Source organism: Callithrix jacchus, chromosome 13 (genome assembly GCF_049354715.1).
Source record: "Callithrix jacchus isolate 240 chromosome 13, calJac240_pri, whole genome shotgun sequence".
NCBI lineage: Eukaryota > Metazoa > Chordata > Mammalia > Primates > Cebidae > Callithrix > Callithrix jacchus.
The window spans coordinates 11,003,843-11,019,206 of NC_133514.1; the positions used below are offsets into that span (position 1 = coordinate 11,003,843).

The 15,364-nt window shown below is 48.1% G+C and overlaps 2 protein-coding genes across 2 annotated transcripts in view; both read left to right on the forward strand.

Annotated features, from left to right (window-relative positions):
• XKR6 (XK related 6) overlaps positions 1-15,364 on the forward strand; it is a 323,424-nt gene that overhangs the window by 146,162 nt on the left and 161,898 nt on the right. The gene's annotated exons all lie outside the window — the stretch shown is intronic.
• The window catches only part of LOC144578914 (uncharacterized), a 59,686-nt gene continuing 44,322 nt past the window's right edge, over positions 1-15,364 (forward strand). The window contains exon 1 of the mRNA XM_078347097.1: positions 1-15,364. This exon is cut by the window's right edge and continues 44,322 nt beyond it. Coding sequence (XP_078203223.1) covers positions 11,581-12,306 — 726 coding nt within the window. The 5' untranslated portion in view covers positions 1-11,580 and the 3' untranslated portion in view covers positions 12,307-15,364.

Below are 15,364 nucleotides of genomic sequence, written 5' to 3' on the forward strand. Positions count from 1 at the left end.
TCATCCATGATGGCCACTTAGGTTGATTCCTTATCTTGGCTATTGTGAATAAGCAGCTGGCTTATTTCACTTAGCATAACATCTTCTAGGTTTATCATCTTGTAGCATGTGTCAGAATTTCCTTATTTTTTATGACTGAAAAATATTCCACTGTATGTAATAACTGCATTTTCTCTACCCGTTCATCCCCCTGTGAGCACTTGAGTTACTTCTACCTTTTGGCTACTGTGAATAATGTTGCCATGAAGATTATAATGAACGTTATCATGTTCATATAAAGGGTGCAGATATCTCTTTGAGTCCCTGCTTTATTTTCTTTTTTCTTTTCCTCCTTTCTTTCTTTCTTTCCTTCTTTTTCTTTCTTTTCTTTCTTTCTTTTTTTTTTTGAGACAGAGTCTCACTCTGTTGCCCAGGCTGGAGTGCAGTAATGCAATCTCATGTCACTGCAACCTTTGTCTCCCAGGTTCAAGTGATTCTTCTGCCTTGGCCTCCCAAGTGGCTGGGATTACAGGCACGTACCACCATGCCCGGCTTATTTTTGTTTCAGTAAAGATAGGGGTTTTACCTTATTGACCAGGCTGGTCTCAAACTTCTGGCCTCAAGCAATCTGCCTGCCTCGGCCTCTGAAAGTGCTGGGATTACAGGTCTGAATCACCGTGCCCAGCCTGAGTCCCTGCTTTAAATTCTTTTGGGTATATACCGGGAAGTGGGATTGGATTATATAGTAATTCTCTGTTTAAGTTTTTCGAGGGACTGCAGACTGTTTTCTACAGCAGCTGCACCATTTTACATTCTCACCAACAGGACACAGGGTTCCAGTTTCTCTGCATCCTTGACAACACTTGTTATCTTTTATTATCTTGATAACAGGGATGCTACTATGGCTATTGTTTTTTTTTTTTTCTTTTTTTTTAAACTTACAAGTGTTGAGACATAGTAAACGTCTATTTTCTTCCATTTTTCTTGTAGTAATCCCCAAGTCACACCAGTGCACGGCCTCTGTGACGGAAACCATGGAAATTCAATATGGAAGGGAGCAGGAATAAGATAGGAACAGGACAAAGACCTGATGCGGTTGGTGATATGGAGTTTTCATGATAATGGCTGGACTCAGGCATCTTCTCTGAGCTGTCCACAGCACTCAGCACCATACACACGTAATTTAATTTATTTCTCCCAATAATTCTAGGTCAGTAGTAGTATTATCTCTGCTTTACAGAAGAGGAAATGGACACTTAAAAGGGAAAATAGTTTTCTAACTAGTCACACAGACCCTAAGAAGTAGGAGCCAGGATGGTGATACCTGCCCATCCTCCCCTCCTGGCATTATTGGGACAATCAAAGTCAGATTGAAATATTTAATACCTTTAAGAGTGATTTGAGGCTGCACACAGTGGCTCATGCCTAAAATCCCAGCACTCTGGGAGGCTGAGGTGGGTAGCTCACTTGAGGTTAGGAGTTTGAGACCAGCCTGGTCAACATGGTGAAACCCTGTCTCCACCAAAAAATACAAAAATTAGCCAGGTGTGGTGGCGTGCACTTATAATCTGCAGCTACTTGGGAGGCTGAGGCAGGAGAATCGCTTTAATCTAGGAGGCAGAGGTTACAATGAACTGAGATGGTGCCACTGCACTCCAGCCTGGGCAACAGCGACACTTTGTCTCAAAAAAAAAAAAAAAAAAAAGAGACGAGTGATTTGAGGGTGGAAACAGTAACACAAAGAGCAAATAAGGGAATGTTACAAGTAAGCAAGATCCCTGGGGTTAAGATTAGAACCATAATGTTTTCTTTCAGCCTGCCACCTGTCTTCTCTCAGCTTCCATTTCCTCACCTGTAAAATGAGAAAAGTGGCTGGGCGAGGTGGCTCATGTCTGTAATCCCAGCACTTTGGGAGGCTGAGGCAGGCGGATCACTAAGTCGAGAGCATCCTGGCCAACATGGTGAAACCCTGTCTCTACTAAAAATTTTTAAAAATTATCTCGGCGTGGTGGCGTGCGCCTGTAATCCCAGCTACTCTGGAGAGTGAGGCAGGAGAATCACTTGAACCCAGGAGGCAGAGGTTGCAGTGAGCCGAGATGGCACCATTGCATTCCAGCCTGGGCAACAGAGCAAGACTCCTTGAGAAAAAAAATGAGAAAATCATCACACTGCCAGCTTATAAGACAGCATTGTTAGGAAGATGATCTGAGGGAATGTTTGTAGATGTGTTTGCCGTAAGGTACACTTCATGCTGACTTTGGTGATGGAAGGGCCACAGGTGTGTCAGCTGAAAAAAATCACACAATGGATGAATTTAGAAAGAGTTTTATTTCTTAATGAGGAGATTACAGTCTGCAGGTGGGAAATGGAGCCACTGGTTGAAAAGCAAAACCAAGCACTTTTTTGCTGAAGGGGTTGGCTGAGTATACATATGCAACAGGTTCTGGGTGGAGCTATGAATATTCATGAAGGGGAATGCACACATGTATTGTAAGCAAACCCGCACGTTCTGTTCCATGTTCATTTTGGGGTGGAGACTTATTTAAATGCAGTACAATTAGGTCCTGTACGTTAAAAGCTAAGGCAAGGACACGAAGACACTCTGTGCTCAGCCTCTGTAAACTGACCAGGACCAGTCCACAGCCGGTGGTCTTATCAGGTGAAATCAGTCTCTTGACCGGTCAAAGCTGTGGTTACAGCTGGTGGAGCAGGGGCTTATTAGCAGGTCTGGTGGAGCTGCAAGTGTTACTCTTGCTTTTCCTGAAGCCAGTGCTGTTTAGCTGCTGGAGAAGAAAACCTGTGTGGGAGCCAGAGCTTAGTTGATTCTTTAAGTGTAGGGATGCCTGACTTCACCACTTAGGCCCTGTTTATAATTGGGTATCTTATCACCACAAAGAGTCTGTTCCTTCCATCTTATGATCGCTGCTTTAGCATTAACGCTGTTCAGCTGTGTCTACTGTTGAAATGGAAAAGGGAGTGTGTATGATGAGGTGCACCTGACCTAGCCTGTCATGGGCGGGAACTTAGTTTTTAAGGTTTCTCTGGGGTTCCCTTGGCCAACAGGTGAGTGGGTCCATTCAGTGGTTTGGGAGGCTTAGGATTTTGTTTTTCGTTCTCAGGAGGGAATGCTCATTCATTCAGTAGAGATTTCCTGGGCTGACTCTGCCCAGGGGAAGTGCAAGACCCAGTGCCTGCCCTCCAGGGGCTCTGCAGTTGCTGGGGCAGAGACTGAGGCACACAGGGCCGAAAATAACTCCTCGAGGCCTGCTGTGATGTGAAGGAGGGACTTCCAGAGAGCCCTAGGTAGGTAAAGGAGGAAGCCACCAGGGCTGGCTCCCTGAAGGAGCAGGAAGAGGAGGCTGGGTGGCCCAGGAGGGAGATGGATGATTTCCTAGACTTGCAGGCATCCAGCTGCTTAGCTGTAAGCATGCGAGCTGAGTTCCTGCTGCAGGGAGACTCACTCCCAACACCCACCTTGCATCCTCACCGATGCTCAAGTACTCATGCTAAGAGTGCTTGTCTTTTTTGTTTTCTTCTCTTCTTCAGTAAAGATGCATTGGGCATGTATTATTTATGATAATTAAGTTAATATTTTATATTGTATAGGTTTAAATATTTTATCCTCCTGTAATGTATGGAGTTTCTGGGGAACCCTGCATGCTCTGAGTACTCTGTGGAGGCTTCCTCCAACCAGGACCCCTCTGGGCGGGCCCCAGTCCCCAGGGCTGGTGAAAGCACTGCAGCAGGACAAGCCTGGGGATTGCCACCACCCTGGGCCGGTGGGGATGGCCAATCTTAAGTCTCCTGCATGCTCCCCTCACTGAGTGCCAGAGGCGTGGCAGAGAGAGGAGTGCAGGGAGGCCTCCTCTGGGCCCAAGTGCTAGGGATGCCCAGGGAGCTGCCAAGGCATGGGCTATGAAAGGGACCACTGCTGGGATTCAAGTGTTAGTCCAGGTGGCATATCCCAGATCTGAAAATCCAAAATCCAAAATGCTCCAAAATCTAAAACTTTTCAAGCACCCACATGCTGCTCCAAGGAAATGTTTATTGGAACATTTCAGATGATTTGGGATTTTTTGATTTGGGGTATTTTACTAACCCATTTTCATATTATCATGAAGAAGCACCTGAGACTGGGTAATTCATGAAGAAAAGGAGGTTTAATGGACTCACAGTTCCATCTGGCTGGGAGGCCTCACGGCAGAAGGAAAAGGAGGAGCAAAGTCACATCTTACATGGCAGCAGGCGAGAGAGTGTGTGCAGGGGAACTGCCCTGTATAAAACCGTTAGATCTGGTGATAACTCACTATCTTGAGAACAGCACGGTAAAAATCTGCCCCATGGTTCAGTTACCTCCCACCAGGTCCCTCCCACAATGTGGAGATTATGGGAGCTACAATTCAAGATGAGATTTGGTTGGGGACACAGTCAAACCATATCAGATACTCAATCAGTATAATGCAAATATTTCAAAATCGAAAAAAATTAGGAATCCCGAATACTCCTGGTCCCAAGGATTTTCGATAAGGGAGACTCAACTTGTGATAAACTGCCAGAGTCCTGCTGTGATGTGAAGAAGGCAGAGTGGTGTGTTTAGAATGCCTCCCATTGGTATAAATGGGAAATCAGACAGGTGCATTTGTACTTGCTTATTTAATCATGAAGGACCTCTGTAAAATTATAGTATGGTGTTTAACTGTGAGAGGCCACGTCGGGTGGGAAGAGGGCTTAATACATAAACTTATATATACAGTACAATGAGTGTCGGTGTGTATACCTGTGTGTGGTTTGCATATGTATTTGTGTGTTGCGTGTTTATGTATGTGTGTGTGCAGAGAGAAAACTTCCTGAACTATTTCAATATATTAGACCATTTTTAATGTCTTATTCCACTAGTAGTGTCAGGCCCCAGGATATTCCCTGCCCTGGCCTGGGTCGGATGGCAGAGGGTTTCTTTCAAGCCTCTTTGAGTCTCCAGGGCCCTCGGCCTCGCTCCTCTTCTCCCTGCAGTCCCATCTAAAATGACCCACAACCCCACTACCTAGATCCCAGCAACTGTTAACTTTTTTGGCCCTTCCGTTTGCCTTGTTGCCATATGCATCATCAACCTTATTCCGAAAACCTAAGTCGATATGTTCTTTGCAATTTTCTGTTCTGCTTGATTTCCCTTAATGCTCTGTCACAAGCATCCTCCAAGTTTTTTATAAACTCCTCATGAATAACATTTCCAAACCGTGTTTCAGGCATGTACGGTACACTGAGCTGTCCCTAACGTCTCGGCAGCACCTCTGCTCCGACCCTGGCAGGGTGGCAGCCATTTCTGCCAGTGCTGGTTGAGAGGGTGGAATGGGCCTTTGTCTGTAAGGTCCACAGTGCTCCTAGGTCCCCGCAGCTCCAGCTCACACAGAGGAGATGCTCGAAGCATTTGCCCAAGCATCTGCCCGATGCACATGGCTCCCTGCTCCTGGGTGTCTTCCTCAGGCCCCACTGACATTTGGGTTTCCCTGAGTTGTCCCTGTGAGAGAGACGCTGCGAGCAATGATACCTGTTTTACAGGAGGCCATTAGCTACAGCCAGAGTGTTTATGTGCCCCAAACGCATGCGTTGAAATCCTAACCCCATGTGCTGGTCTTAGGAGGTGGGGTGCAGCCCGTGATGGGGTTAGTGCCCTGATGAGGAGGTTTGCTCACAGTGAGAAGGCATTGTCTACAAACCAGGAGAGCACTCAGCAGACTCCAAAGCTGCCTTCATCTTGGACTCCCAAGCCTTCAGAGCTGAGAAATGAATTTCTGTTTATCAGCATCCCAGGCTGTGGTAGGTTTTGTTTTGTGTTTTGAAACAGGATGGCACTGCCACCCAGGCTGGAGTGCAGTGGTACAATCATGGCCCGCTGCAGCCCTGACCCCCTGGGCTCAAGTTATCCTCCTGCTTCAGCCTCCTGAGTAGCTGGGACTGCCCGTGGGTGCCACCCTGTTTGGCTAATTTTTCTTTTTCTTTTTAGCAGAGAGGAAGTCTCCTTATGTTGCCCAGGCTGGTCTGGAATTCCTGGGCTCAAGCAATCCTCCTGCTTTGGCCTCCCAATGTGCTGGGACTCCAGGCATGAGGCTGTGGTGGTTTTGAGGGACTGAGGCAGGTCTGGAGCCCTGGGCAGGAAGGCTCCTGTTTCTCTGGGAGTGGAAAGTAGGGCATTATGGACCTTATGGACAAGGGAGTGGAAAGTAGGGACCTGGCCTGGGTCTTCACTGCAGTGTCTCACCCTCTGCAAGGAACTGCCTGGGCCTCCATTTCCTACTCGCATCCTCACCTCCCCACATCCTCACCTCCCCACAGTGAGGGAGGCAGAGGGTGGCGGGACTGGGGTGGGAAAGCAAGCAATTGCTGGAAGGTGGGAAACCCCAGCCAGGTGGCATAAATAATTCAGCACGTCAGCAGTTAGCAAGTTATGCTTTTAAGGCATGGACGGGAAGCTTGCTCCACTAACAGGCTGACGTGCTTTTGCTCTTTGGAGAGCGGGTGTCCCTGGCGTTCATAGAGCTCTGCTTGGGCTGCCTCCAGGTGCTTCTCAGGTGGGGACTGTATGCCCAGGTAGGGCCTGGATGTGCACTTAATCATTCACAGGTGCATATTCAGCTGCTGTTCTCAGCTGCCGTTCTTGGGAAGGGGCAAGTAGAGACAGGAGTTGGTGGGAGTCCTTGTGGAGGGCATGGGCCACAAGGCTGGCACTGTTACCATCAGCCTCTCCCCTCCTGCACCAGAAGGACTCTTTCCATTCACCCTGGATGTTGGGGCCAGCGTCTGTTGGTCTCTGTTCCAAGTTCTTCGTTGGCCCCAGCCATGGGTCCATCAGGGCCCACTGTCATCATCTTGGAAGAGAAAAGACACACAGAAGTTCCTGATGGGGAGTGTGTGTCCCTCATCCGGCACACATGGCCATGTGTGGTAAGGAGAGAAGGGCTGGCCTTGGCCTGACCATGGCTGTTGCAGGCCAATCTGAGGCTGCAAATCCTTCTTCTCCTGGCCTTCATCACCCAGGCACTCTGTAGCTTTTCCAGGTCCTCAGTCCCCCTCCCGTGTTGCGTCCGCCTGCCTTTTGGTTCTGCACTGTCCCTCTTCTGTTGCACACCATGAGTGAGATCTGGAATGGGTTTTATGGCTTCCGTACATTGCTGGTGGCCTCCCCTTAGCTCTGTGTTTCTGGGGCAGCTGAGTGGGGTGGCGTGTGCTTGCCTTCTTGTCTTGGCGGGGTGATGACACTACAGGCTTCTTCCTGCCAAAATTCCCTGAGGCCTCGCTGGCTCTCACTGGGCCTGCACCTCTTCCTGGGGAGCATGAGATAAGAGTGGCGGGGTCGGAGGGCTCACCCTCCCTGAAGCCAGGAGTGGGGTGGACAACTGAGGTGGGTGGTAAGCAGCCCTAGTAGGAGATGAGTGAGTGCACTGGGTAGCTAAAGCCGCAGAAGCCCACCTAACTGCCTCTGGCCAAACTGAGGCAATCGAAATCATTTAAATTTATTGAATGACTGAAGTTCACCAGTGTGGTGGCTCGCACCTGTAATCCCAGCACTTTGGGAGGCCAAGGTAAAAGGATCACTTGAGTCTAGAAGTCCTTGACCAGCCTGGATAACACAGGGAGACATTGGATTCACAAAAATAAAAAAAATTCCAGCACTTTGGGAGGCTGAGGTGGGCGGATCACCTGAGGTCCGGAGTTCGAGACCAGCCTGGCCAATATGGTAAAACCCAGTCTCTACTAAAAATGCAAAATTAGTCGGGCGTGGTGGCACATGCCTGTAATCCCAGCTACTCAGGAGACTGAGGCAGGAGAATTATTTGAACCTGGAAGGTGGCGGTTGTGGTGAGCTGAGATTGTGTCATTGCACTCCAGCCTAGGCAATAAGAGCAAAACTCCATCTCAAAAAAAAAAAAAAATAGCCAAGTGTGGTGGTGAGCACTTGTGGTCCAAGCTACTCAGGAGGCTGTGGCAGGAGGATCACCTGAGCCTGGTAGTTTGAGGCTGCAGTGGGCCATGATCTTACCACTGCAGTCCAGCCTGGGCAACAGAGCCCGACCCTGCCTCCCTCCCCCCCCCTCTCTCTCTCACACACACACACACACACACACACACACACAGTGACTACAATTACTTCTCTGAGTCCCTGAAGTGTACTCTTCCCTCTCCCCACAATTTATTACTGCCCGTCCACACGATAAATGTCTCCCTCCTCTCTGATTTAATTATACTTAAAATACCTGTGTGACCTTGGGTGACTCACCTGACCTCGTAAGGACTCAAACTCCTTAGCTATAAAACAAGAGGGTTGTCCTAAGTTAGTAATTTTCTAACATTTAAAAAGTAGAGACTTTTTTTTTTTTCAAATTAAATCCTACACAAGCTTGCCCCTAAACAAATTAGATACAAGTAACATTTTTCATATAAAGGATCCCACAGGTTAAAACTTACAATGTCACTTGTTTTTTGAACTTGCAAATGAGAAAAATTACCCCTTTCAATGACACACACATTTGAAATCAGGGAAGGTAGTTAATAGTTTGTCTTAGAAATCGGTCTTAGCATTCAATCATTTTTACATGTGTGTACACAATATTAAGAAACACAGCATCGGCTGGGTGCGGTGGCTCATGCCTGTAATCCCAGCACTTTGTGAGGTTGAGCCAGGCAGATCACGAGGTAGGAGTTTGAGACCAGCCTGGCCAATATGGCAAAATGCTGTCTCTACTAAAAATACAGAAATTAGCCCGGTGTGGTGACACACCTGTAGTCCCAGCTACTTGGGAGGCTGAGAGAAGAATCGCTTGAACCCAGGCGGTGGAGATTGCAGTGAGCCAAGATGTCACCACTGCACTGTAGCTGGGCCACAGAGCGAGAGTCTGAGAAAGAAAGGAAGGAAGGAAAGAAGGAAGGGAGGAAGAAAGAGAGGAAGGAAGAGGGGAATGAAGGACTGAGAAAGAAAGAAAAAAGAAAGAAAAGAAAGCATTGAGGCTGGGTGCAGTGGCTCATGCCTATAATCCCAGAACTTTGGGAGCCTGAGGTGGGTGGATTGCTAGAACCCAGGAGTTGGAGACCAGCCTGGGCAACATGGCAAAGCCCCATCTCTACAAAAATACAAAGATTAGCTGGGCATGGCAGTGTGCACCTGTAATCTCAGCTACTCAGGAGGCTGTGGCAGGAGAATGGCTTGAGCCTGGGAGGTGGAGTTTGCAGTGAGCTGAGATTCTACCCCTGCACTCCAGCCTGGGCGACAGAGCAAGACCCTGTCTTAAAAAAAAAGAAAAAAAGTATTAAAATTCTTGATCAACTCATGTAATCACGTAAGTGGTGGCAGTGGATGGTAAAAGGATTTTTTTAACATTTCGGCTTACAATTGTTGCGTGATACATGCAGAAGTTTGACAAGTGTTATTTCTTTGTCACGTAGAATCACTAAATGATATCTGCGCCTCATCATAAGCATAAGTAGGATCATAATGACTACAGAAACCTGCAGAAGGCACCGACGTTTTCAGCTGACTTTTATACCCAATCTAGGGGGCATCTCAAGCAGGGGCACACAGGGAGTTAACTGAGCGAGCTCGCTGGAGTGGTCCTAGCTTGAGCCAGGGTGCGCTGCCCAGGATGGGACATGCTCCGCCCTGTGCTCACAGAAGAACACACGCAGCCACCTTCCAGGGTGTTCAGACATGAAAATGTGACCTAAGTCTATGGCCCAAGGTGGCCTCCGAGTTGTTAAAATTTGGTATATAACTTAGGGTGTGAGGGCTGTTTTTAAATTGTGGTTTGAAAACACAGTTACATCAACATAATGAAATGCGCCTTAAACTTATGTTGGACCCTCCAAAGAACCCCCACCCCCGAATCTTGAAAGCAGTGTTTTTCAGATCTTGGCATGCATCAGATTAAGTATGCTAAATTCTCAAAATTTAGTGGGCAGCCACCTGGCTAATTTGTTAAAATGTGGATTCCTAGACCCCCGCTGAGAAATGCTCATGTAGCAGGTCTGGGGCCGGCCTGAGAATTGTGCATTCCTAACAGGCTCCCACTGATACTGATGCCGCTGGTAGCAACATTCACGTTCAACGGTTTGGAAACTCTTTGACCAGAGAAGATCTCTTTGGGGTTACTCTTACTTTAAATAGGGGCCCAGTGGCCTCCTCTAGGTCTCCCTCCTCTCATCTGGGACATGAAGAGATTGGCTTAGAAACTTTCCTAGGATCCTGTAAGCTTGGAAGTGCTGCTCTTTCTGCCTGGTAGGAAGGAACTTTCAGACTGGATGCAATGGCTCGTGCCTGTAATCCTAGCACTTTGGGAGACTGAGGCAGTAGATCACTTGAGCCCAGGAGTTCGAGAGCAGCCTAGGCAACATACAGTAGTGGGTACCTGTGGTCCCAGTTACTTGAGAGCCTGAGGCAGGAGGATTGCTTGAGCCCGGGAGGTCAAGGCTGCAGTGCGTTGTGATTGCACCACTCTGCTTCTGCCTGGGTGATGGAGCAAGGTCCTGTCTCAAACAGAAACAATTAAATAAAAAGGACTTTTACAGGTAACTTCAACTCAGATTTCTCATATTCATCTGGTCAGACACACACAGAGAAGCCCTAGGTATACGCAGAATCAGACCTGCCTTTTCCCTTATGTGACCTGTGGCATTTCAGGGAAACCACTTACCTCCCTCCCTTCAGTTTCCACATCTATCACATCAACTGACTAGTCTCCTCCCTGCCTCCCCACAGGGATGATGGATCTGAAAATGTTTTGTAAATGACACACCAGTGTCTGTACACATGTAAGGAGCTGTTGTAATCAATATTTTTTAAATGCTTATTCATGTAGAATAGGACATTTCAGGTCTCCAGATTCTTCAGCAAGAACTTCAAGAGGAAGGCTGAGTTCCTGAAGTTCATCCACAGAGCAGAATTTGCTCTTAGGTCACCAGAATTCCTCCCAGGCCACCCTGGGGCTTCCTCCTCCATTTATGTCGATCTGCTGAGTCCCAGTTTACCCCACTTCTCGGATCCTGTTTGGGTGCAGAGATTTGGCCTTAGTCTTCTCTCTTTCCTGGAGCTGCACTTTGCCTGAAGTGCAGAGCCCCATTCATGATTTGATCTGGCTCCTGCATGGCCAGTGGGGGCCCGAGCTGCCACAACGCAGGAAGATGGCTTGATGATGCTGCTGATGCTGGCGGTGATGCCGATGGTGTGAGCTGGAAATGGGGTGCTACGTCATCGTTGTCATCGTCATCATCATCATCCGAGCAGCCACCAGATAGCTTGCACCCACGCTGGGCCGGGAGCGGGACTGGCTGTTTGTCCTAGTTTGCCTTTCGACCTCATGGCAGCCCTTTAAGGTAAGTATCATCATCTCCATTTTACAGATGAGGAAACTGAGGCTCAGAAAGACTCAGTAACTGGCCCAGGGTCTCACTGCTGCTAAATGCGTATGCATAGGAAACTCAGAGTCTTCAGGGCACTGGCTGGTGATCTGGCGGTTTCACCTCCCTCACCCACCATATGTGGCCTCTCAGGGTTTGGCCAGTCCATTGGCATCATACCACAGGAGAAGCTCAGCTTATGTAGCACTGTGAGGGAAGATGCAGGGCTGGCTGCTGTGGATGGAGATGGGTGTGCTGGGTGGCGACAGAGCAGAGAGCAGCCCTGACCGTGGTAAGTGTTGCACATACCCCCTTCCAACCCACCACCCCTACCCCATCAGAGGCAGGATGGAGGGAGGTAAGGGGATTGGCAACATTACCATCATCATCATCTTCATCATCCTTACCATCATCATTACTATCAACATCCTTACCATCACCATTACCATCATCATCCTTACCGTCATGATTATCATCATCCTTACCATCATCATTACCATCATCATCATCTTCATCATCATTACCAGCATCATCCTTACCATCATCATCATCATCTTCATCATCATTACCATTATCATCCTTACCATCACTATTACTATCATCATCCTTACCATCACCATTACCATCATCATCATCTTCATCATTACCATTATCATCCTTACCATCACTATTACTATCATCATCCTTACCATCACCATTACCATCATCATCATCTTCATCATCATTACCATTATCATCCTTACCCTCACTATTACTATCATCATCCTTACCATCACCATTACCATCGTCATCATCTTCATCATCATTACCATCATCATCCTTACCATCACCATTACCATCATCATCATCATCTTCATCATTACCATCATCATCCTTACCATCACCCTCACCATCACCATCATAACCATTTTACCACTACCATCACCATCAACCCCTTCAATATAATCACCATCATCACCATTTTACTACCACCATCCTCACCACCATCACCATCAACCCCTTCATTATCATCACCATCACCATCATTACCATTATAATCTTCATCAGCCGCTTCACCATCCTCATTATCACCATTACCATCATCATCATCACCATCATCCTTATCATCATTACCATCATCATCTTCATCATCCTTACCATCATCATCCTTACCACCATCATTACCATCATCGTCCTTACCACCATTACCATCATCGTCCTCACCATCATCATTACTATCATCATCCTTACCATCATTACCATCATAATTCTTACTATCACCATTACCATCATCATCCTTACTATCATCATTACTGTCATCATCCTTACCATCACTATTACTATCATCATCCTTACCATCATCATTGTTGTCATCTTTTTTCTTCGTGGTTATCATTACTATCACCATCTCCACCACCAGCAAAGCCACCACTGCTCCTCAGTGCTCACGAGGGGAGGGCCAGTGCCAACACCTTTGTGGGCATTACCTCCTTTAGTCTTCTCAGGAGCCTTGTGAGGTAGGTTCTGAGAGGGCAGGAGGCAGGGCTTGGAGGGATGCCTGACCATGCCCTGGAGCAGACCCCTAGCTGCAGTCTGCATTGGCCCCAGCTCCCAGGCCATCCTGCTGTTGGAGTGAGCACTTTCTCTGGTGAGCCTGGGAAGGGCAAACAGTCTTGCCCTCAACTTCCCTCCCTTCATTCAGCACAGCTCTATTACAGGCCTGCCTTGTGCCAGGCACCAAATTTGAATTTGATCCAGGCCAACATTATTTTTTCATGTTCACGAAACAGAGATTTTGTTTTTCTTCTCCCCAACCCCTTCCTCCCTAATCTAAACTCTTGTGAAAATAGCATGCGTAGCTGAGCCTGGGGCCAATTTGTGCCTTTGTGCTCAGCACACACACACTATCTTTCACACCACAAACAGCTTTGCTCAGGAAAATATGTTTTCTCTCTGCAAAACTGCCATTTTCGGGCAACACATAGAAGGCAGAAAGAAACTATTTCACTTTTTCTTCCCCTGGAAAGACCCACCAAGATGTTGTTTTCCTTTGCTTTTTCTGGAGGGGAGATATTTTTTGACAGCTTTCTTCGCTAATCTGGCTCTCAGCCCTGCGTCTGGTGCCAATTTGTAAAAGAAGCAGAAGAAAAACTAGATGAGCAGAGGCAAGATTCTCCCAGAAGGGCAGTAGCACCTTAGAATTCAGAAGTAGTAAGGGACCTCCGTGGCACACCTGTTGCCTGCCCCACTGGGGAGCCTCGTCTCAGAAGCCCTGAATAGGGACCCACACACCTGCTTGGAAAGCAGCTGTGGGTAGGCAGAGGCTGCCTGCTAGGGGGTGGGGGGGATCTCCATGTGCACTCACTCAACAGGCGCCCTTCCAGACTTCCTGAGGATAGGCTGGGGACTGGGCTTGGTGCTTCGGGCTGCAAAAATAAATCAGACGTGGATTCTGCATCAGTACATTCCACTCCAGTACAGGAATGAAGTTAGGGGCAGGGCCATGTGAATAAAGTCCTGGTTTCACTGCAACGTTTATTTTAGCTGGAGTTAGGAGAGGTTTGGAGGAAGTGGTGACCTTGTGCTTTCTAGCAAATATCTTCTTCTAGAATTCTGCAGTCGGGCCTCATTTGAAATCTGCATGAAACCCATTTGCTCTCCATCCCTTCCCTGGCTCAGCTCAGAGTACAGCCTCTTCTGTGCAGCACAGCCCTGGGACGCTGGCAGATGCCTGCTAAGTGTCCCTTGCTCTCCAGCCTGACTCTTCTATTCTCATGGCCAGTCTCCAGGAGCGGTTCCTTCTGCTGTGGGCTCCAACTTCCTGCAGCTAGGAACCCCTGCGGGCTATACTTGTCTTTGCAGCTCTAGTGCCCTACTCAGACCTGCTTCAGATTTTACTGCTTACTCTCCTTCTAGATGAAGAGAAGCCACTGAGCTGGCATAAGCCCCAAGGAAGGATCTCAGGAGACCCAAGGCAAGGGTGTAGCTGGGCCATCAGGTCACCATGGATCAGGAGGTGGAAGTCTGAAGGATCCCTCATGCTCTCGTGCTCTTGGGCATACACACTCTCTTTCTCTCTTGCTCTTTCTCTATCTCTTTCTCAGCATTTTCTCTCCCAATACCAAATTCTGATTGGCCCAGCTTGGATCAGGAGCCCTCCTCTGGTTCAATCAGTAGCAGCCAGTGGGCAGGGTCATCTCAAACAAGACCACTATGGTTCACCCCTCTGAAAAGGAACGGGCTTGCTGTGAGCCAGGAGAGAGCCAGGAGTTATGTGATCTACTGGCTCTGCCTTTTACTAGCTGTGCCACTTCCAGAGCATCAGTTTTCTAATCTTTAAAATGGTCACAAGAGTACCTACTTCATACTAAACTTGTAACAAATACCACATTTATTGAATGGTGGTGACATTGGTGGTCAATGAGGGAGTCTGAGAGGGCAATTCACTGGCTGGTCTAGGAACATTTTGCTTCATACCGTTCCCACCCTCCACGTCTAGGGGAGTGTTAAGAGAGTGGCTGGCTGGCAGAGGTGAGGAGCTACTGTCCGTGAGGGGATGCTGTCCTAGGGGAAGCTGGTCCTGTCTATAAGGCATTAACTGAATCCCTCCCCCCATGCCATCCCTGGGAATGTCCCTCTCACTTGTGGGATCCGAGGCCTCAAGGGACCCTTGCAGGGGTTGTTGCTGGTGGTTTGGCACTTGGCCACGTGCTAGATTTCTCAAGAGGGAGGCTGTTTTGCTGCGGGCTGTCACTGGGTTTCCTTTTTACTTTGGCAATAATCAAGGATCAAGGGTTTACAATCCGAATGGCTGGGCACCTCCTCACTGGAGGGCATCCTGCTGGTGAGCAAGAGGCACCAGCTATCAAGAGAGGCCTGTGGTTGACGGCATCTGCAGAGAAACAATGGTGGCATGTACATTCTTCATCTGGCCAGTTTAGAATGACCCACAGATCCTGTGGCCTTGGGACCATTCTTGAAGGCCTGTTGTCACCCAGATGGAAAGGGAAGGGGGATGAGGGCA